Genomic DNA, 25,664 nt, shown 5'->3' with positions numbered 1-25,664 from the left:
AGGCTAAATTTAATTGAAATATTTATCAGAATAACTTCAGAAATTTTTGAAAAAACCCTAGCCGTGTCAAAAAGTATCTGCTCCAGTCCGCACATCAGAGAAAATAATTCTAGCGCTGTCTGATGATATAACAAAATAATTAATTGAAATTACATATAAAACTAACATTAAAAATTAGTTCAACAGAGATTAAACCTATATTTAAAATTATAACATGAAATACAGAAGTTGGCCAAGATACGAAAAAGCTATACATTGATCATTGACATCCTGATAAGTGTAGAATTTCTTGCAAAATTAGGATGATTATATTTTATATACTTTTATGTATGATAATTCGTTTACTACACAATAAAATGTAATATTTATGATAAATGAAACAAAAATATTTAAAAGATTGATATAGAAGAGTAGTTACGATAATTCGTTTGCTTATTTAACAAATTGAATCCTAACATTTTTCCAATTAATATTATTGTTATTGTTATGCTAGTTATTGTTTGGGCACGTATCTACTGAGTATATTATACGTATGCTCTATACATAATTGTTTGCAATAATATAATATTAAACTTACTATTCCTGCAAATAAAACCCTATGAACAGCGAGAACGAATTAATTGCGATCCCAACAATTCACATGCACACATTGTTCTCGGTCACCGAAGTGCGTCGTTAACGTAGGTCAATTGCGTACGACGACGGTGCAATCGTATTGTCGTAACGCAACGTTTGTTTTTAACGTGCAGAGATGGTTTAGTCTCGAGATCGAAGTTTTCAGAACTAATATCTTTACAATATTTTACATGAATCAAACAATAAGACCTCGGATGATGTTTTGTTTTGTGACCATCGTGTGTACAGCACACTGCGCAGTTTATATTTTTCATAAGAAGTAAGTTGAGCGATGATGATGAGTATCATATTATTATAAAATATAATGTATAATATTATAATAAGACTAGTAGCTATTCACGGTCGATCGTTGGCAGTTCGGCAAGCAGCTCGTGACGATAACGACGATTTACATATTATGCGTTGCACAGAGCATCGCCGGACTCACGGTGCAATGCAAAACGTCATAGTCGTGTTTAAGAACACGCCCACGAAATGAAAAATAAATAAACTCCGCAACTCGGAAACGGGTGTCGTATAAAACACGACAAATAATACAACAGCGCTAAAGCAGTACATACAGTAATACTGTAATAAAATAGTAATTGTATAAATCACAACCCAACGTAGAGATATCATATTAAATGTATGTAATAATATGCTATTGTAGGATCGCCGCAGTTCTGGTGTTTTTTCACATCACGCCGGAGTACAAATAAAAATATTTTTACATTGATACGATTTAAATTTCTTTAAATTTAAACTCGAAAACTATTTAACTAGTTCGATATTTTCCAAAACAATAACATAGCATTTCATTTAAGAAATCGTGAATATTTATCATCATCGACGACTGACGAACGACGACACAAAACAATATAATATCAAACTGTCGTTTTCAAGGTTGTAAACGGCATTAATTTATCAATGTACTTTTGTAAACCAGCACAACTGCTACCTAAATACTTTTACTTAAACGATATCAAGGTTCTATGACATTTTTCTGAACTGTACGACATTCAAATTAGGTACCTTCATTGCTTCATATATACAAGTAGATTGAACTATTTTGTATTATGATTGTTAATTTATTATATTATGATCTCACAACTTGGAAGTTACTTATTGTACACAATTATTGATTTGTGTACTTATGAATGTATAACAATAAGACACACAATTATGATTCTAATGAGAATAATGTACTATGTTCTTTTCTAAAAAACGTAAGATAATGGAAGGATATAATAAAAGGATAATATAAGGATATAGGTACCTAAAACTGTCTTTAATCACTTAAAACAAGAGTTTATATGTATGTATTATTAGGTATATATTGTATTAATTGTTCATTGTTATAAATAAATAAGTGAAAAATATTTTCTATAGCATATTATTATTTAGATGATATAGTGTAGGCAATATTTGTGAATATAATTTTAAGTAAAATAAACAAATTATATTAAAACACCGAAAACTAACCATTCATATCATAAAATGGGCGGTGGTAAACTCTCCCGATTTTATGGTAAACTCTCCCGATTTTTCAAAATAGTAAACTCTCCCGATGGTAAACTCTCCCGGGTTAATATTATGTTTACCTGAAGTAAATGTGTAAACTCTACCGGGTCAAAATTATGTTTACCTGATGGAAATGTGTAAACTCTCCCGGGTCAACTTTATAGTTACCTGTAGGAAGTATGTAAGCTCTCCCTAGTTGTTGTAAATGTTATTGCTACACTACGAGTTGGCTACACTGCAGAGATTGTGATTGACTATTTTTAATAGAAACTTAAATGTATATTGGATTTTTTGAAATTTTATTTTTTATTGTATTTTGACTATAATATCATGTTCATAGCAGCTAAAGACATTAATTTATATTGTTATTATTATTATTATTATTATTATTATTATTATATATGATTGACTATTTTTAAACGCAACTTAAATGTATATTAAATTTATTTTATGATTTTTACTAGACTCGGGAGAGTTTACATGTTCTCTTCAGGTAGTACTAAACTAGACTCGGGAGAGTTTACACGTTTTCGTCAGGTAGTACTGGAGTAGACCCGGGAGAGTTTACACGTTTTCGTCAGGTAGTACTGGAGTAGATCCGGGAGAGTTTACCATCGGGAGAGTTTACAATCGCCCCATAAAATATTGCTGAAAATATTCGTTGAAACCCTATTGAAGGAAGTGATTTTCTATAAAAACATATTCATATTAGCAGGTATACCTAGTATTATATGATTATAACTTTTTATTAACTTTAAAAACAGTTTAGTTTTGTACTGAATTAAACTTTTTAAATATTTGTAAGTACAAACTTAGAGAATAAAACATATCTCGGTCACGGTACGGTACATTTGATTGGCTAACCTTGACAAATGAATTAGGGGATTTACGAAAAATAATGATGAAAATAATAATAGTTGACAGGGACGAGCCTAGTCATTTCCTGTTAAACTGAGGATGGGCAGTTATCCACAACAGTCAATAGTTATAACCTACTTGGAAGTGGGACAAAAAAATAAATCTAAATACGGAGGAATGACTATAATATACATGTGTCCTTGGTACAAGTATACAATGAGCTTTCGTGATTTCCTGCAATTGTAAGACTTGATTTCCGTTCGAACTCTACAGATAACAAAAATAATCAAAAGTAAAAAACCATTATAAAACATTCAAACGCCATCTTTTGTGTAAATAGTAGACATTTATGAAAATTCAATGGACAATTCAATAATATACCTTACTATGAAGCCATTTTACAACCGGTATTAGGGTTACACTAATCTCTTTTTATTTTTGGCTTGTCTTTTTTAGAACACAAATGCGTTATTTTTTAATAGATACAACCACGGATACAACTGACTTTGTAACATGTAGTTTTTAATCTTTATAAATCCAACGACAGTGATACAATATACAAAATATTTATACTTTTTTCATAAATATGTTCAAAGTTGTATCACTTCTAAATATTATAAAAATTAAAATAATTGAATTGAAATAGATTATAAATATTAGATTTAATGTCCCAATAAATAAGACCCCCAAATCACCCAGGGACTAAATGTTCAATTTTTCAAATAACAAAAAAAAATTCATGGGTAGGTACTGGGTAATAGGTGGCAAAATGGTTTATAGATAATAAATTATACATACAACATCATAAAATACCTTGACACTTTTTTGTTTTACTGAAGTTCGACTAGACACATGCAATTAAACATTTATTTGTTAACTGTTATTTTAAGATAAGTATATTAAGATACATGATATTTATTTTCCTAGTTCAAATATGATTTGTATTATTTTTAAATAAATAGGTAGGTAATGATGACTTCTAAAAAGCACTGGATTAATAATTCCGATTTTCGAGTAAATACTATTGAAATACAATTGTGTTGGGATTATTTTTGTCTATAATAGGTAGGTATTTAGGTAGATATAATTCACGATAATTACGATAATTTACGCGACCTATGAGTTGTGAGATTACGACCTATAACATTTGAACAGCTAATTACTTACACACACATATATTATACCCATATATAATATACGATGTTCATACATCTGCAATAGAAACACGAATGTAATCAAAACTTATATTAACATAAAAAATTTTACACCAAATAAGAAGTTAAATATTACCAACAAGGTTATTTTAATTTTATTTTATATCACTTTACCAAAATTAACATCTAGAAATCTACATAATATTATTATCTATTAAATATCCTGTTTTACAGTTTTATATCAAAGAAGTATCATTAAATAGTGCAATAGCATTATGAAACAGTCAGAGAATATATACGAACAACTCTTTATGCCGTATATATTGTAATTATTATTACACCGAAAAGAATGTGCCCCAGTAAACTATCACCTACAACACACTCAAGTGCATTCCACGCGCAATATTATACCCATCTGTTTCTCATACACTCTTGTTATACACGTATATCTGGCATTGGAAATTAACTGGATTTTTAAAATAAACATATTTGCTATAAATATAATGGTAAACTGAACGGCTTTAGAGTATAGGGTATAGACCTACCTAATTTTTATTTATATACCATGTTTGAAAAGTTAATATTAACGAACGTTCAATCAACTTAAGGAATGTACTGAAGAACGATATATGTATATAAATGTATAATCACCTTGATTGCAGGGTTTAAAACTAAATAAACTAAGTATTTAGGTACCTATTGAATCAATAATGTATTGACAGTATAACTGGACAAAATAATTAAATATACTATAGAACACACAAAAACTGTTGGTATACCTACCTACAACATTTAATTGGGAAAATATTTAAATTTAAACATTATCAGTCAGGTATCATCTGAAAAATTATAAAAAAAAGTTGGTTATTCCAGCAGTCAAATAGATAGGTGCTTCGATAGGTACCTATAGAATCTTGAAAAAAATATAGGTAATAGGTATGATAAGAATGATAAGCTTAGAAATTAGTTTTAAATAATTTATGGTTTAATACCGAGTTTAATATAAAATACAAGTAAAACACGTTTTGTAATTTTCAGCACCCATTTAAAAAAAAATCATACCCTAATGCACACTTTTTCTGAAATTACCAAAAATATTACCTACCTAATATTAGTCAAGCTTGGAGTGAGTGAAAGGAGAACATTTTTTTGGAAAATTTCAACGTATTTATACTACACATTTTGCTTGCATTTTCGTATTGCACATTTGCACACTAAAATATGAAAGGCATACTTCATACGAGAAGATTGAAAAGCCCGAGTAACTACCTCTTAAGTCATAAAATACAGTAAAATACATACTGTAACTCAAACGAAGATCGCTTACACTTTTAAATTACTTGTTAGGAGGATACTTTCAGTATTATTAGTACCTACCAACCCACTTTAATATACATATATTGTCACGATATTACTGAAACTCCTATAACTAACTCTATATAGTCTATACCAATCGTCTTTCAATCAAGTCACCACTTTGTTTAAAAAATAAAAACTGAACATTGCCCAACCAATAGTGCCACAAAAATGTTTGAGTTAAAAAAATATAGGTAGCGATCAGCAGCGCATTTGTGTATTTGGGTACATAAAAAATCAAAGTATAGGTAGAAATGTAGAATAGAATGAAATCATAAAAAGATGCCCAGGAAGATGACTCGAAAAAAGTAGGTACTTTAGTATTTTCCATGAAGAAAAACTTATATAAAAAATTACTAAAAACAAAAACTTAAGCAAAGATATGCCTACCAGAATGATAACTCTTTATCATTTAGTAAACTACAAATCAACACTCAAAATAAAATCATCACTAGTACTATACAGACATGCATCTGAATATACAGTATACATCTGTTCTACAAATATTTTAAAGATCCAAATACCCCAGAAAAATTCTTAAATATGTATAAATAAGTTTATTAGACCCATGGCCAATGAGAAATATAGAATATAAGACATATCCACAACATGATACAAAGATACAGAACTAGATCAAAAATGTCCATATGAAACTCAAAACATCCGAAAGAGGCCGGCGGCCGGTACTACGCTCCAGAGACTAAAATAAAAAATAGCATACGACCCTGCAATAACGTACTCCTATCGAATGACACTGATAAGTGATACCGCGACGACGAGTTATACTTCCTCAAACAAACTTTATGTTATATTATTTTAATCTCATACTTATTATCACCTCGAATGTCACTATATTTACATACCTACATTTTCTCAATTATTAATATTATAAATAATTGTGTATATTTACATTTTAAAATACAATAAAAATTTAATAATTCTAATAATTTAGCTAATTATACCAATCGTATATTTAAAGTATTTATTAAATGACAAGTACAAAACATAACCAAGTAATTCATACATTCCAAGACCATGTATTAGATTAAAATAATATAGTGCAATATAAAGTATGTCAAGCTTACGTTTATAGTTTTAAGTGTGAAAATAAATCAAATTTTATCACGTCATTTAAGTTAATGCGTTATTTATTTCATGCCCGCGGTAGTACATTCCAACACTAAAAAATGTACCTGCTATTTGTTCTGTGATATTTTGTTTTGCCTAATACCTATCAGAATGTCAAATAATTGTTTAATATAAATATAATGAAATAAACTTTATTCATAGGTAAATAAAATATGGTTCATCGAACCGTGTTTTATTATGGTTAATGTATATAGTAAGTAGTCAGGTGTGAGAACAATTAATTCGTACCTTAAAGAAGATCGAAAGACAATGCCGATTTGATAGTTTTAAAATGTCCCTTGTAAAATTTGATTATCATCTTTTATATCTAATATCCATAACACAATATTATTTGTTGTGATGAATCGAACACTAACTCAATCATTACAACACGGTTGTAGTGCGATTTCGGTATATGTACACATTATTCAAAATTATAATTATTATGAATCGTACATCATTCGTGTCAATATTTTTTGTGCAGACGAAAAATGGAACCTTTTATCGACACGTCGGCGTGCCCGCCACAAACCAACTCGACCTTTACAACAATAATTACCCACTATATAGAATATAGATAGGTATTTAATGGGAACGACCGCGCTGATATGTGACGTGTGACAGCGAAACTATTTCATATTTCCCGAGAAAAGAAGTCCTGTCTGCGCTCTGAAATGGAATTGATGACTGAATGCGCATATATTAAAAGTATAACAAATCGCATTAGCGTCCAATATATATATATATATATATATATATATGATAACGAGCAATAAATTACACCTAATAATGATTAAAATGGTATTTTCAACGTGTATCCCCCGCACCAGATTTATTACCATTTCAAAAAGCAAGAAAAAGAGCAAAAACCGAACACATTGTCACAACACAATAACTCATAATAATACTGATGTTTAATTATCACCAATATTATTTTATGAAATATGACACCGGAGGACGTCTACACAGCGACATACACCTTACGTACAGCGTGCGTATTGGCCGAGGTCCATAATATTATTTTATATTTTATTTTCCGAGGTTGATCGAAGGCACGACTATTTCGCACTCTTGAATGAGGTGCGGAAATAATCAAACCAATAATAATAATGATAAATTATATGACAAATAGGTACCACATTTCGTCACAACTCATAAGATTATAGATAATAATAATAATATAGGTTGGTTTATTATGAATAGTTTCCGCTATCCCGTTTCTTATCTCCTACCCCCACCCATATACGCACCTATCGGTGGTAATTATCACGATTCACGACGTCCAACAAGCTAGACCTTGGGAATGATTGCGCAGGACGCGGCTGTTCACGGACTCGAGAGTCGCGTACCCGCACACGTTAGTGACAACATTTTCGTATAGATTGGAAATCGAGCAAACGGTGGTCGGCTTGCAGATACGGGCAAAAAGAAGAAAAAGTAATAGAGGTTACCTGGTCACCGTCCGGCAGCCATCTTTGCACGCAATCTATACGTGAACTCGGCGGCGACGGCGGCGCGCAGGTAGCATACACACAGCACGGAGGCCACTGCCGCCGCCGCCGCCGCCGCCGATTCAAATGCGCGAAACCTAACCGCCTTTTTCCGTTCGGTATTCATGGTATTTTTTGCGCGACACATAAGGGCGCAGTAAACACGGAGAGGGGGAACAGAAATAACATATTATACGATGACAGGTATCACAGGTATGTGGGTAAGGTGGTTACTCACTTTTTATCGCAGGGTGTCCGACAATCAACAGCGTTTGCAGGCGGTACCGCGATCTCGGTCGACGGTCATCGTCTCGATCGCACACTTGCACTTACACGCCCGCGGCTACGATAACGCAACGGGTCGTGCGGCCCCCGGGGGCCATAATCCAAAGGAATAAAAACTGCGTCACTAGCAGGAACAGAAAACACGGTCACTGGCGCGACACCAGATCGGAGCTGTCGCGTTTATACTGTTAATAATAATATTATGTAGCACTCGCGACGGGCGACACGCACGCGGACACTGTTCACCTGCACATCATCAGAGCGGCGGCGGCGGCGGCGGCGGATGATTCGAATGTATCGTCGTGTTTTGCGCAAACGGCACGATAATATAATAAGATAACACTCGGAAAATCGCGGAAACTATACGCACCGACGAACCAAAAAACACGTATTATTGATAATAACAACAGCGAGACGCGCACTGCGTATACAACTCTACTGCTTCGATACAACGCGACACGCACACGGGCGGCGGCAGTGGTTTTCGAACGAAATTACAAACGGAGGGGAACGGCGGCGGCGGCGGCGGCGATGAAATAAATAATAATAAAAATACGGTACAACGGCGGTCGCACACTCGCACGTACCCGAAACGTCACGCACCAGACGACGGCGGTGCCCGTAACGATAAAACCGGCCGTCAGGCGCATGCGCGAGCCAGGTGAAACCAGATTTGCGACCGTGGCGCAGCGGCGCGGCCAGGCACGGTGACCGGGTGGGGACTGCCGTGCAACTATTATAATACACACTGTATACGCGCTGTGATATTATATACTATACATGTGTATATAGTATAAACATCCGTATAGGTATAATATTATGCACCTATATACAAATAAAATTATAATATAATATTATGTAGGTATATAAACACAAAAGAGACCTGCGACCTGCTGCTGCTGCTGGTGCTGCTACTTTGCCGACGGCGAGCGGCTTCTTATTCGTCTTCGCCGCTAGATAATATTATTTATATATACATATTATTATTATAATATAATTCATTTCTTTTTCTTAACACCCCCCTCCCATCAGCCTTCCACAAAACCCATCAACCTCCCCGCGCCACACACACGAGCAGGCCGACACTCGATACTCATCGTAATTATAATACACATCTGCGTATACATATAGTATTTTAACGGACATATAATACCCATACATATTATGGACGTAATATATCAAACCGAACGAACCGTCGCATGAATAAATTTATTTTGAAATTTTACGTGCGATAACATGAAAAGAAATTTCGAAAAGCTATACTCGCAATATTTTTAATTTTTTTCTTTCTGCGGTCTATGGGTTATAAAATATGATCATATTCATATATTTTGTGGGTCGCCGACAATTTATATCATCTATACCTTACAACCTACTCGTCACTCATTAGTCATCATAATATTATACTGGATAAACTATAACTTATAAAGTAGGTACCTAACTATATACATGTATGTGTTTAAGGTTTAATATTACCTTAGAAACATATTAAACTGTTATTATTGATTTAATCATATTATACGCAAACCTTCGTTTTCATTTTTAAAATATTAGATGTTAGGTATCCAGTATAATAAACAATAATAAAATACAATCGACACACCTAGTCGGTGTATAAATTGTCTGTGTTGTTGAAAAACTGTATGAACTATGGAAGAGAAATTTTTCTGTATTAATTTAAGTATTGTTTTTTGCTGCTTCATTGCCAATAAGGTAAAAAAACTGGTTGAAATACAGATATGGCCACGGCTACCTATATGGTTTTACTTAAATCTGATTTTCGATTTCTCTATATAAATGTTTAAATTCAAGAGATTTCACAGTATAATATTATAACTTTTAATTTGTGAACATTTATCTACTTAAAAATAAGATAAATAAATAAAAAAATTTTAAAAAATATAATGGTCTATAATACAATAAACTTGAACTCTGACTAATAGTCTGATCACTACCTAATTAATGAAATTTTGAATTATTGTATATTTAACTGTAGAGAAAAATCAATGGATATTTTCCCTCGCCGTATGAAACTGTGAACCCCAAGTAAAAACTTTTCTAACTATCAAATTTAATTATTGTATTATTTAATATAGATTGTAAATAATAATAAAAATAAAATGTTGATAATGTGGTGTGAGGACTTGAAGTATTTAAATTTGAAACTAAGTTATTAATATTTACAATATACTATATAGTATATAGTATAAATTAGGTTTATACCTAATTCTTTTCAAAGAGTAGATTTTAGCTGTTGACACAGTTTGATAGAGTACATCATTTCAAATTAAATATTTTTTAGATTTTAATTTAGTACATAGGTAATAGGTATACAGGTGGTACAGTGGAGTAGTCAGTTGGGGCAGAGGGGCCATGCCCCCCCCCACCATTGACCGTATTATTTTTATTATTATTTATAACGTGAGTGTGGTGATAGTGTTTTACGATACTGCTGTTACTTGCTTCTTATATACAATTCAATTAAGTCAAGTACTACAAAGTAAACAGCAAGACTTATCTAAAGCTTTAAATGATGTTATAATATTGTTAGAGAAGCTTTAGAAGCCACTCGAGCAGATGCTGATAAATCCTTTAAGGAAATAATGAAAACTATTACCACAATAGCTTCTGAACTTGAAATTGAAATACGCATGCCTCGAATCTGTGGGAGACAAACTACCCGAAACTATGTTAATGCCAAAAACGAATAAAATAGTAATATTTATACCATTTCTCGATAATTTAATCTGTCGGTTGCATTCAAGGTTCATGAAGGCATACCTTATCAAGGAGTAAATACAGATATACGTGTTAGGTTTAAATTCAATGATAAATCATTGCATAAGCAAAAATAAGCAACGGTTCTGAACGAAGAAGTGTTGTCAACCTGTATATATTGTAATAGGTAATTTATAAAGTTGAATGAATTGTTGCCGAAAACATCACATTTATTATAGTTATTAGGTAGGTATTAATAATTATTTATTATAAAAAGTAGGATATATTTATAATTTATAAATCATTATATTATATAAATTTCAAATACCACTCAATCACTCACTGATCGCTACATTTCAAAAACTACAAAATGTACGAACTTAAAGTTTAAAAAATTGGTTCCTCTAAAAGTCTACATTTAATTGTCATACTTATTGCCTCGAATAAACAAATTAAAATTTATGAAATAAAAGGACGCTACCCAAGCATTTGTTGTCTCCGTCTTACAGACGTACGACATAAAACATTTTCGTTCACTAGTTTCTATAGTGTGCTGTCAGTTTTGATATTAGAGTGAATTATCAAAGTTTTAGGTAAAAACATTATCTATGCTTAAGCGTAGACGGATTTTTGAATATTTTAATTTTCAAACGAGATAATATGATCATTTTTAATTTGTATTATTTCACATACTGTTATTTCACATCTTGTTTGAAAATGAAAATATATAAAATCCGCTCCGGACTTGCAAACTATTCAAACTGGTGAACGAAAATTTGCTATGTCGTAAGTTGGTAAGACGGAGACAACAAACGTGTGGGTAGCATCCTCTTAAAACAATTAATATGAGATTTTATTTATAAAAAAATTCTTCTATATGTTTGTTTCCTATAGGTACAGACTCCCAAAAACCACTCTATCGATTTTGCCGAAAATTGTTCTTAAAGTTATCATGGAAGTTTAGAGAGTAGTTTGAATCATGTTCGAATATATACCGGTGTACTGATACTTTATTATAAGATAAAATCTGGGGGGGCAACTGTCTCCCCTGATTTTTAACTAAAAGTGCAAGTGCATTTTCCCTTCCTTGCAATAAGTTAAAATTACAGCTATAACCTATTACTGTTTTATGTACCTACGCTGTTTTTGTTAGTACGTACCTGTAGGTTATTGATCTTTGTATTCTTATACTTTTTGTTTAATATTTGAATCTTATCTGCCTTAAAAAAATACTTAGTTATAATTAAAATATTTACTGATTTATTTATTGAGATTGGGTAAAGCCTCTCTTTCTCATACCTATACCCTATAAAGTGGTAGTATTAAGTTCATTCATAAGTTTATTTTAATAAATCCAAATTTACAAAGACATTTTAAAATTAAATATTATAGCCAATAGGCTTGCCGTGGGGTGTTCTAAATACTTTTTGAATTATTCAACTGTATTTTATTTATAACGATAAAATAATACGAATATTTGTTTAGACAGCGAAATTCTTTTTTTTTCCAATTATTAAAACAATATACTCTGGTAGTCTGGTAAATGTGAATACTACGTGATTTAGGCTAAAATAAAACATTTGTATGCATGAAATAATTATTAAATTAACAGTTCAACCATAAAAATATTTATGTTATTAAGTATAAAATATATCTTTTTATGTTTTCTTTTCATTTTTTTTATAGCTAAATTAAAAATATGTTTCAAATGTTAATTTAAAACTTATAATGTTATTCTAGAGTCGTCTTAATGGCTTGGCTATAATGGGTATTCATCATAGGGTTGTACATTTGTAATTAATATAACCCCAAAGAAAGTATTAGATGGACTTACCTAACAGTTCACTGTTGCACGTAGGCGATTCGGCACTATTACCCTATTTTTTTAAACTAAATTATTTAGGGGGTTAACAGCAAAACTGGGCAAATAGACTAATTTTTTTAACTCATTAAGTTTGAGTAGGAAGTTAAATTACTTTTATTTTTTTTTAACTTCTTAAAGTTACATTTTAACTAGAAAATAAAAATAGGTAACATGACTTAGTTAAAAATCAGTTACTTTTTTGCATATAAAATAAAAATTATACCTTTTTTAAAGTTAACTAATAACAGCATTTTCATAGAGGTTTTACAGTGTTAAATAAATATATTTATTCAAATTAATGGCTTCATTCACTACTGTACCATACAATACCTACTTTAATACTTTAATCAATAACGGAATTTAACAGAATAATTATTTTTCTGTATTTATTTTCTGTATCCTTTTCTCGATGAAGCGGTTACCCCTATCACTTTTCTATTTATAATATATTAATATATATGTATGATAATAATATTATATTCTGTGAATATGCTGCAGTATTATTACTATAACCATAATTATAAAATATTATTTAAAACTTATTAATTTTATAAAAAACATTTTATGATTCCGATTATTATTTTTTTTTTCATAAAATTAATTTTACAAAATAGAATATATTTAAAATCTGTGGTTTTAGGAAAAAAATAGGTTAACGTGACAATAAAATTAATTAACTCATAAGTTACTTCTTAACACGGGAAACAATTTAACTCGTTAAGTTAGAAATTATACTTCTAAATAAAAAAACTCGTTATGAAACTTATCTAAAAGTAACTTAAATTGGCTCTAGCGACTGACCAGCGTATGATGTTCTAAGGAGTAATATTTAGGCAATTCATATGACATGCACATTTGGGCCATATGTGAGTACTGTAAACGAACATAATATTATGTGTGTTTCAAGGAATTGCTGTCACGCCGAGTCAGGAAAACGCTTCCGGATACAACTCTCTCTTACGCACGTCAAATTTTAAAACATATGTCTACATCATGTCAATACATCGTGAAACATTAAATATATTCTTGTTTGTATAAATTTAAAAAATACTAAAAGGTAAGAAGGTAAACATACTTTCTGAAGCTTGATTGTAATTTCGAAAAATGGTTTAATTTATAAGTTTCTAGAGTCTAGAATCTAGTCTATGTTTTTTAGGAATCGCTTTTTTAAATTCAAAATAAAATGTACAAAAAATAAGTTCATATGTAATGAAATTATTTCATGAGATTTTTGAAAAAAATATCTTATTTTTTACGGTTCTTTAAAATTGAAAATCGACTTTTTAAAAAACCTAGATATCTTGTCAAAGAATTCATACATATATTAAAATCGGAAATTCAGAAGTAGGTGTAATTTATCACCGTTTATTCGTCTAAAACGTATCAAAAATCCGTGTGCTTCGATCCCTTAACTTTAACTTTTTAACTCGTGCCACTCTAACTCGCCCACTGCCCTGCTTTGGTTATCAGAATATTTCATACCAATTTTTTCAACCCAAACTTGGCTATTATGCATATTTCATAGACCTTTACTACTATTATAGACAAATGCTGTGTTTAACAACAGTCGTAATATTACGAGCGGAGTAAAAACATCTCGCAATGATGTAGGCTGTTTTTACGAAAAAAATACAATAATTTTAACATCTAAATATCATCAAAATTGACCCTAAATATTTACAACAAGGGTAATTTGCACAACAATTTTGAAATTGTGTTTGTAATTTGCACCATCTCAGGTAGTAAGAAATAGGAAAAGTAATTTGCAGCAAAATTAAAATGGATTATAATAAGATAGGTTCTATTAAAAGAATAATCGAACAAGTGTTGATAGTATAATATATTGAGATACGAGATGCTAAAGACACGGAATATTCTATTTATAGATTCTGAATTTTTATTTTACTTACAAATTAATTATTTACACCGTATAGTATCAGTATTAAATAAATGTTATAAGAAACTCAAGAAAGTAAGTTATTGTAATCGCTTTGCTATAATTATCCTAATAATAAATCATGGTCTTGATCGTTTTAATTTTACCGCCGGAAAAGCCGTTTGGCCTCAACGGTGGAATAGAAGATTTATTTTCCAACTGTAATCAGCTGATTTGTATTATTCGAACGTTTTATCGGGAATAATGTTGCTATGTGACATTCACATACTATTATTAGGTATATTATGTGTCTTGCGCTTTTTTAGTGTTAGTAATTTATTTTTTCGCCTCTCGAAACATACTTATAATAAACAATACGCGTCTCCAAGTTCGTTTTTTGGCTGACTTAATTTATAAATATTCTAAAAAAAAAAGTTTATAGTAAATATATATATATTTCGTGACAATCTTTCGTGTGCCTATAACCATATTGACCATCATTGTTCAACAAACGAGCACACTTCGGGCGAAGACGTGTTGGGTGCGTTCTACACCTATTCGAAATATACGGCTCATTCACCATTATTGTATGCGATATTATGGACTCACTTAACACGTTGTCGTTTCTGTTGATCGTCGCGACGTTGGCCTGCACTTGTTGGCGCTCTGCCCGCTGTTCCACGGGAATGTCGTCGGAGGAACTGGAAGAGATCGAAGTGTTCGTGCGGTCCGTGTTGGCTGTTGCCCAACCGCAGGGTCTGGGAATCCCGGCCCGGCTGCCGGTGCAGAAGGACGCGCCCATGGCGGTTGTCGACGGACGGCTACCCTACGACTTGCATCGGTACCTTGAGGGCTTGCTGGCCGTCTCGTCGGCGGTCGACCGCCGGACGTTGGTCGCGATGCTGCTGGACGACACGCTGATGATCGACGAAGACATTGGTCCGCACCGAGTGTTCGACATGTTGCACGACGGCCGCAAACCCGAGATGCAAACGGATACGCAAACGCAGACGTCCGTCCGTACGACGAAAACTAAGACGTCCGCTCGTTCGACGAAAACTAAGACGTCCGTCCGCACGCCGAGGAGGTAGGATGTCTTGTCCCCGCGATGGCATCTCGTGTTTGTGGCCGTCATTCAGTCCTAGAATTTTTACATTTTCACTATTAACTTTATTATAATTCCTCTTATAAATATTTGAATACTTTAAAACCTTACACTATACGATGAGTTCAGAGAAGATAAAAAAATACGAGATCGCAGAAAAATATCATGTCACGGATCGTCAGGCGTTGGTCTCGATGCAATTGTTCCACACCGATGAGTGCTACAGAACTACTTGTCTATCATCAGCGGGTTCAATTGCATCGCGACCAACGTCCGACGATCCGTGATATGATATTTATCATATAATATATTATCATATATGTTTATCTCGTATTTTTGGATCTTCTCTGAACTCGTCGTATAGTGTAGTAAGGTTTTATAGTATTTAAATATTTAGGAGAGGAATTATAATAAAGTTATTAGTGAAAATGTAAAAACCCTAGAACTGAATGGCGGCCACCCCTAACCTAACCTAACCTAACCTAACCTATAATAGGCAGGCAGGTAGTATATATGTCAATATGACACGAGTCTTAAAATATATATATGTACATTTATACATTATACGCGTATTTGCAGATATATTGTCGTTATTCGTTTTTTACATCATAATAATATAATGTCTTCATTCGTCGCCCTCACGTCTACACGCACATTGTGTATATTACAATAATTATGTGTTAAACGACGTCTGCGTCACTTCTGTTGCTGAAGCTGCAGTTATCGCTTTAACATAATATATTATTATTATACAGTCACTTTTTTCAGAATACAACATATAACGGTGCATATAATGTGCAGTATGCACTATGCAGGTGTGCCTTTGTATTTTGTCCACCATGTACATTTTTTAAAAATGTTTTCACCTATACTCCAGCACATTCCACACTCTGCACGTTTTGAATTCAGCTATTATATTTACACATATTTGTATGTAAGTATAATAAGCGTATAATATTTTTTTATCGTCATATACACTCGTCCCACCCACTATAGATACCCCATTATACAGTAAAACTGCAGTTTGGGTTTTCTTTCAAATCTATTTATATAATACGAGTATTATGCAAAGTGCTGATCACTTTTGTATAGCAGTGGGTAGCAGTGCCGGATCCAAGGGAGAGGGAATAGGGTAAATACCCCCCCCCCCATTTATTACATTGTGACTTGTGAGAAATACTAGTTTTAAAATAAAATGCAAATTAAAATTAAAAAAAAAAGAAAGTAAGTCAATTAAAAAAAAAACCATATATTATATACTTTATATATCTGTGAAAAAACATAAGTATACATTTAAAAAAAATAAAACGAATTTGTGTTGCATTGATTGCCAGATTGGTTGAATTGCACTTTATCTTTGTAACTGGTAATTACTGGAAATAATGTTTTATTTTAAAAAAGTCGACTTACATATTTTTATAATTCACTGTTTTGATACTTACGTGTTTTTTGTATGTGAATGTAATTATATGTGTTATGTTTTTTGTAATTTATAAATATTAGTTTTTCTCGTCGTGATTGTCGATTGATGTGTGAACTTTCTTCAAGAACGATTGTCATATTTTCATTTTCAAGACTCTTAAATAATTTTTCAGAACATTTTCTTCAAGTACAACGGCGACGAATTATGAGCATTAGAGTAAGAGAAAGAACTAAGACATATCTTAGTTCACGCGTAAGAGTAATCGAGTAATCAAAAATTGCCTTCTATGTTAATACATTTTCTATCATGAACTAATGAATATAAAACAGAGCTATGTCAAGCAATTCAGCAACCCGGGGCAAAATTTTTTCGCGCAACTTCCCTACAATTTAACTGCAAATCGTTTTCTTTTTATATAAATCTCCATATTACCACACACCACGAAAACTAACTAAAATATAATATACAATATTTAATATAAATAATTATTTATTTATTTTAATTAAAAAATAAAAATATTGATAACAAATTAATCATTAACATAATTAATACCACAAAAATACCAAAGTCAGTTAGTACTTAGTAACGGACAACGGTTAGAACTTTGATTGACACGGGCAAGACATTTGAGAATGGAGATTTTCAGTCGCAGCCCGCAGACCGCAGTCTTGTTAATCATTATTCATTATCATAAATATTTAAAAATAAACAATAACGGCTGACCATGACAATAATAATAATAATATGTTACTTGAAAATAAAACGTATTTTTATAGTATAATTTATTATACTAATAATATCACGAATATCAATTTTTAAATATTTAGTTTTAGTCGGCGCAATACAACTTCTAAATACGGAGAAATGGGTTTTTCTTTATCACCGGCCGTCGAGCGTCGCCGAGCCAATCTATTTGGCACAGATTACCATATTATTATATATGATTCTAAAATAGACCTTAAAATACTAAAATATATAATATAGTAATAAAATTGTAACATATTTGGTTTTCGAAGCCACTGGTAGCATATTAAAAGCAAATAAAGGTGCCCCCTTACTTTTACAAAACTACGGCACCCGGGGGAAATTGCCCCTTGTCCCCCCCCCTTAACACGGCTCTGTGTATGTATATATACATATCTTAGTAATCTTAGTTCATGCTTTCTATGCACTCATTACTTGTCTAGTTGTCTAGTAGTATAAAGGTCTATGCTATTGCAATATTATGGCTAAGCCACAAACAGGCGTATAATAGAATTCTACTACATATTGTCTATGGCCACGAGTCGCGGCTACAATATTCGACAACCACGGTCGGAATAGTTCAGAGAGCATTAGAGCAATGCAACTATAGGTATGGAAGCGCCGATTTCAGAATTTCAAATAGATACGTTTAATGTTTACCCTAAGCGGCCTAAGCCCTAGGAATACTTAATATATATGTCTAGACGACTACGGCGACGACAACAAAATAGCTTAGCATGAACCTCTTTATACACTTTTAATTTTAATCCTTTACCAATTATCATTTATCACTATTCTATAACCTAAAGGTAGGACGTATGCCTTCAATTTAAACTACCAAGTTTTTTAGTTATAGATTCGAATTTTAGACGCATAAAACAAATTTAAGGAATCCTCGGAAATCAAGGTAAGTAGGTATACATAAAATAATGTGATACTACCTAGTACCTAAGTGCCCGAGTGGGTATTATATTATTAGGTTGGTAATACAAATTATAATTTCAATTATAATATTATATAATAAAGTACTTACAAACACGTCTTATGGAACTACAAAATAAAAATAATATACACTTGTACAATTTAAATTATATAGTCACACGACTTTTAGCATTGGTTTTAAATATTATATAAATAGTAGTTATTCATAATAGTATTTATAATTAATGGTAATAATTTATTGCCAAATACCTACAGTAATTTTTTTAGAAGTTAAAACTATTAAAAAAGAGAAGGGGATTAATTAAACTAACACTTTATTTTATATCAAAATATTCAAATTGATTAAACATAATATATTAGAAAAATGTATAACACCTTATTAGTCCTTATACAGTTATACTTTTGCCCAATACTTTTACTCAATTTGAATGTTTGGATTTCAAATGAGAAATATCAAAATATAATATGAATAAAAAGTGGTTGCCAGTGGTTGGATAATTTTGGTTTGTCTAATTTGTAGGTAGGTGCCAGTGGCGTGCTCAGCTTTTTTAAAAGGGGGAGGGATATGAAATTTTGAATATTCTCAAATCATGTTATATGCTTACACATTCATTGCTTTATCGTGTATTTTATGTAACAAAAATAAGCAGTCGGATGTTAAAATGCTAATTAATAAGAGTTAAGACACAAACACTAACTACCAGAAACTATAAGGTACCTATCCGGACAAGGACTGAGAATTGTGATGACTTCAATGCTTCAGTAATAGTTTCTTATTGTCTGCTCGAAATTAGTGTTGTGTGAGAGGTGAGAATACCACACAGACACAAAATTCAAAATGAAATGTACAGTGTAGATTAGACTTTATTAGAATGGAACTAATAATTAATATGATTTCAGGTATCAGAATAGGGTTGCACGCCCACCTACAATTAAAGCAATGAACAAAATAACGCAATTTTATTTATGACACAGAACTCATCAATTGTCCTGTGTCAGCTAATAATGTAACTTGTATACAGATATAAATGTAAATAACTGTATGATTGTATCGGCTAATAACCCAGTTGACAAAATTATGTATGTAGAAATAAAAAAATTTGTTAAATATATGTTACTTGTAACAGTGAGTGTTGACACCCTTTCAATGCTTAATTATAGGTATCTAATAGTTAATATTGTGAAATGTCATCAGATTATGCAAAATTATAAGTATTTTCAAAAAAAAAAATGTAATTATGAATTTTTATTTAAAACAATTATGAAAGAATAATGGTAAATTGTCAGTAGGTATACCTACCATAAGAAAATTGATTTTGCTTATAAAATGTTAAAATATTTCAAAATTATTTGAAAACTAATATCATTGATTTTAAATTATAGTATAATATTCAAAAAATATTACCTTAAACAAGAAAACTTACTAATAAGTTATTATTCTAGAGTATAAATAATATCATTACTTCCGGTTATAAAACAGGTTATTATGTATTACTGTCATTTTTTTAGGTACAATTTTCACTATAAATTAGAAAATATAATATGTCATAATTTTATTTGAGTATTCATTAAATTATACTGTTCACTTTTAAGCTAATATTATTTTAAATTGTATTATACATGTTAATTACTACCATTATTTTAGTTGATAGTTTACAATATCTAAATATTGTTAAGAAAAAAATATAGAAATCAAATGGCTCAGACATCAATGATATAACCTTCCATAAAAATAACACCGCGGGGTGTCAAATTTTAGTAAGTTTAAGTAATAAAATTACAGATCTTAACACCTACAAAAGTTGTTAAAACTAAAAGATTGACATTTAAAGTTTTACAGATGGTTTGTATACTTCTACTATTAAACCTTATTCTTCAACAATACAAGATAAGCTATGAAAATATATTAAATGCCAAATAATTAAATAATTAAAAATATTTTTTAAAAATCAGCAAATAGTTTACTAAAAATGTATATATATTTATCAATCATAACTGTAACAAAATTTAGGTAAATATAATATAGTTCAGTCTACATTTTTATACACATCCATTTATCAGGTGATGAATCAGGTTTTGACCAGGAACCAGGTTCTTTGAATTCCTGGTAAGGCATATGCCATGTACCATTTGCAGATTCTTGAGTTGCTTGTAAGTATGTTATAGGTTCCTAAGACGATAAATTATATTTTATTGCAATTTTTAAACAACCAAATAACATGTATGTATTAGATTGAACACAAAAATAAACATGTTATTGCACATAAACTTACTTTTATGATAACTTCATCTCCTGCACGTATTTTTAATCTTAATCTATGTTTTTGTAACCATTTTTGAAATATACTTCTAATGATAACATCACCTAACAAAAATTTGTGACCACGCATAAGATCTCTGGTAAGAATTTGTGTATTTATACCACTATACATTGCAGCATATAGAACAAATGGATCGTCTTTAGACCTAAACAAAATAAATTAGACACCATAAATATATTATAATTATATTTATATTTGAGAATGTTATACCGGCGTGTGTTGTCGCCGTCTTACATTTGCATAAAATAGTAAATTTTATGCCAAGTTGATCATATTTAGCTCTGTAAACTTAAAAATAAGAGTGAATTGACCTCATATAAATAATAAAGGTAAGATTATCATTTAGTGCATATCATGGGCTTTTTATTTTATTTTCATTTGAAAGCGAGTTATGAGTATTTTAAAATGAACAAATAATTTACAATTTTAAAATACTTAAAACTCGCTTTAAAATAAAAATATAATAAAAAGCTTATGAGATGTCCTAGATAATAATCTTAACTTAAATTTTTATAAGATGTCAATTCACTCTAATTTTTACATAATGGAGCTAAACCTGATCTGCTGAGCTTAAAATTAGTTATGTTACGCACTTGTAAGACGGAGATAACACATGCGGGTATAATGTTCTCTTAAGGTAGTTTAATTGTTTTCTTACAGATCATTTGTAAAAAAAATATGAGAATTTTTTTTTATAAAATCAAATTCCTTTCCTAACATCTTAACTAGATGTTTTCTGCCAATTAATAATACTTTTAGTTTCTTTTCAATAAAATTCTTCATAACAATTTTGGTCTAAACAAAAAAATATTTGCAATAATTAATAATAATCACCTAACAGTTTACGGATACATTATGTCTCAAAAGCCTCGATCCATTTTAAGTATTTCTACATGCAATCATTTTATTTAAATACTACATTTTCAACAGTAACCTATTTTATTACAACAGTTCTGATTTTAATGGCAAATGCTTAAAAGATAAATAAAACAAAACATTTTTAAAATAGCATTTTTCAAAAAAATTTAAAAAAATTATAATTATAAGTGAAAATAATTGCATAATAATTGTGTTTATGTAAACTAATTGAGTAAAAGAGTATGTACAATTGTTAGAATTTGTAAAAAGAATAGTAGTAGAAATAGCAAAAAACAAAAATACATCATACTTATATAAATCAATCTTGATTGTAATAAACATTATTTGTTATAAACTATAGTCATAGATCTACCTTTTTGGAGTTAAAGTGAACTTTAAAATTAATTTCATTAATCAAAGCCTATAGTTTGTCTTTCTTAATTCCAAAAAATATTTCTACATTTTATCAATAAAAAATATTATTTTTAAGCTAATGTTTATTATTTTAACTCAAAAAATCAAAATTTTACCTGATTTAACTTAATCAATTTTTTTTATCATTATAATATGTAAAATAAAATAAAACAATTACCTAATTAATAAAAAAAAGAGAATTCCATGAAACAATTGAAATATGTCATTAAATCATAATTTACTTATAGATTAGTACTGAAATACGTGCATATCTTCATATAAATATACATATATATGCCTTCTAAAAAATAGTTTTCTCCCCCCCCCCCCGCCCCCAGTGTATCCTAACGCACATCCTGCATTACTCCATTTGCACGCCTATGATACTAGGATTATATTGTGAATAGAAATTCTTACTATTTAAGTTCTTATACTCATAATTGCTTCTGGTAGAGGTATTGCGGGTACGGTGTCTTAACTAAGAAGTACCAGAAAACAATATTTTTATGTCTCATGATACACTTCTTAAATTATTTAACTTCTGTTTCTCACTGTATATTTAATATTTAACGTCATTAATATACTAATGAATACTATACAATTGCACCAAAGTATACTTACTAAAGAATGATCACCAATCTTTCCTCTATATGCATATGCCAAGTTTAATCCATCGACAACCACGTCATATGGTGCAGTGATTTCTATGAAATCTCTAAAATCGTCCAACTCTTGAGGAGAAGAGTTGTTGAATATATTTTTTCCGATCATTACATTTGATAAAAAACGTTCTTGAAGCATCTTAAAATCTGAATCTGTGACTTCAGCATGTTCCAACACTTGATTACAATTCTTACATTTTCCACTAAGAAAATAAATTATTTAAAAATATTATTTTATATATCCAACGCTACTATAAAACTTACTTATTATGATAAATCATGGAAGTAGTAGTTTTAATGCCAGATTGCTTTAAATTGTTACGAATTAGTTCTGCTAAATCTTCCCTGATAATATACTCATTATCTCTTAAAAATTCTAATACTCTACGATGGCTATAATTTGCATTTTTTTTACAAAGATTAAACCATGCTGCAACTATTTCTAATGGTAATATTCTATGTCGATTAAACATATTTTGTACTAAAGTCCATCCTAAATCAATTTCTGCTTCTTCAAAAGCTCTTAAAATTATACAAACTAATGTATTCACTGTTATGTCATCTTCAATTTTTGATGCTTTTATGAATTTTAAGGAATCTCGCCATAAAGGTGTACAACAAATTCCCATTACTATACCTAAAATAACAAAATAAGATGGTTAATAAAAAAAAATATCAATACTTGTATATTGTCATACTACCTTCAAGAAGAACGGAATTCAATAAATGTAAATTATTTTTAAACAGAGACTGACAAGAAGTCTGAATTTCATTTTGGTCATTATCAGTCAATTCATTCCTCGACTTATAACATGATCGAATGTATAATAGTTCCAATGCCATATTAGGTTTACCTCGACTACATTGTTTCACATACTTCATAAATGATTTGATTAAGTCCAAACGTTTTTGTTGTGAGCATGTCTCTAATATGCATCCATTAATGTTTTTTTCATTTATATAACCACGATTTATGGACAAAACAGACGATTTCAACGCATCCCAATCAAGTGTTGTTGAACTTGATTTAATAACAAATTCTGTAATAATACGCTTTTGTTCTTCGCTCGCAAACTTACCTTTCACTTTGCGAGGTGCAATTTTATCTGGAGTAACAACCGACATTAACCTCTGAGTATAAATACTAGTCTGTCTTGGACCTAATAACTTAGGCAAATTCCAATGCAGATGTTTTCTTAATAACGAGCACATTTTGAAATACAATTTATGCATACAAAAAACGAATAAAATTGAAAGGTAGTAGCTAAATACGTGTTAAATAAATGGTATTAGTAAAATAATAAAATAGATATAATTTACATGATAATAAAGAGAACAGTGATATTAATAATCATTCAATACATTACTGAACTTGAGTTTACTTCAAGATTTTAGATGCTACCTTAAATCGTGGTTTACTTCACAAATTCAGAATTTTAAAAAAAACGTGATTTCGATTTTTATAATAACAGTGATAGGTGAATAATGATAACGATAACAGTAATCTATAATGATCACGTCATGAACATTAATATCTTAGATCATATTATACGATATACTATAGTATATACTAGTTCTTTTATCATGATCTAAACATAATATAGATCTATATATTATGTCTATCGATTCATCTACTATTTAAAATTAAATTACCTAAATTAGTTAAAAATGTAAAAACGTTATGCCACTTTGCAATATTGTGTATATATATTGCCATTTCGGTTATGATTAAATATTATTAAATAATATTTTTAACTATATTAATATATGCATACACAAGCAGCTTCTGGTGGTACCTTGTACGTTTGGAACTCATATACAAGACGTTTATGATCTAAGGTTTGAAAGTTAGGTCCCGGACGGCCGACGAATGGATCTTCGCAGGAAAAAATTGTTTGTGTCCGTATATAATATTGCATACATTTAGCCCCTTTTTTGCGGTTTTCAAAATTTGATAACATTGATAAACTGATAACATCATTTTCATTATAAATTATAAATTATAATATTATATTTTATTATATTAATTATAATTAAAATAGTTAAATACATTAGTATTTAGTAGTTAATAAGTTATTAAAAAACACAATATCGTAATTTACAATTTAAAAATACACAATTCATTGAGAATACAGTATAAATGTAAAAAATAATGTTATTTAAATAACATAACTATTCAACTAACATAATATTATTCTATAGATATTATAATAAAATTATTTTTTATGTATGGTAATAATAATATTATTTAACAAATATAATAATCAAGCTATTATAATAAAGAAAGTATATTATTATAATTATTATGAATCTTGAACATAATTTAATAC

The 25,664-nt window shown here is 30.2% G+C and overlaps 2 protein-coding genes across 4 annotated transcripts in view; both read right to left on the bottom strand.

Moving 5' to 3' along the window:
- Positions 1-8,916, bottom strand: part of LOC111040996 (afadin) — a 62,406-nt gene extending 53,490 nt beyond the window's left edge. Inside the window, exon 1 of one of the 3 annotated variants that reach the window (XM_022325120.1) lies at positions 8,361-8,916. The gene's annotated coding sequence lies outside the window, so the exon portion shown is untranslated. The remainder of the gene's footprint in view (positions 1-8,360) is intronic. The other 2 variants (XM_022325118.1, XM_022325119.1) reach the window with 2 other exon arrangements.
- A 12,120-nt stretch (positions 8,917-21,036) lies between these two features.
- Positions 21,037-24,836, bottom strand: LOC111041006 (mitochondrial ribonuclease P protein 3). Its single transcript, XM_022325136.1, has 6 exons — positions 24,036-24,836; positions 23,599-23,971; positions 23,294-23,537; positions 22,059-22,195; positions 21,353-21,545; positions 21,037-21,249 (listed from the first exon to the last, which is right to left on the bottom strand). Exons 1-6 carry the CDS (start codon positions 24,565-24,567, stop codon positions 21,112-21,114), a joined length of 1,617 nt encoding a protein of 538 aa, XP_022180828.1. The 5' UTR covers positions 24,568-24,836; the 3' UTR covers positions 21,037-21,111.
- Positions 24,837-25,664: the final 828 nt, after the last annotated feature.

Source organism: Myzus persicae, unplaced genomic scaffold (genome assembly GCF_001856785.1).
Source record: "Myzus persicae strain clone G006 unplaced genomic scaffold, MPER_G0061.0, whole genome shotgun sequence".
Taxonomy (NCBI): Eukaryota; Metazoa; Arthropoda; class Insecta; order Hemiptera; family Aphididae; genus Myzus; species Myzus persicae.
The sequence above is the reverse complement of the archived record's forward strand: the minus strand, read 5'-3'. Positions and strand labels throughout refer to the sequence as shown.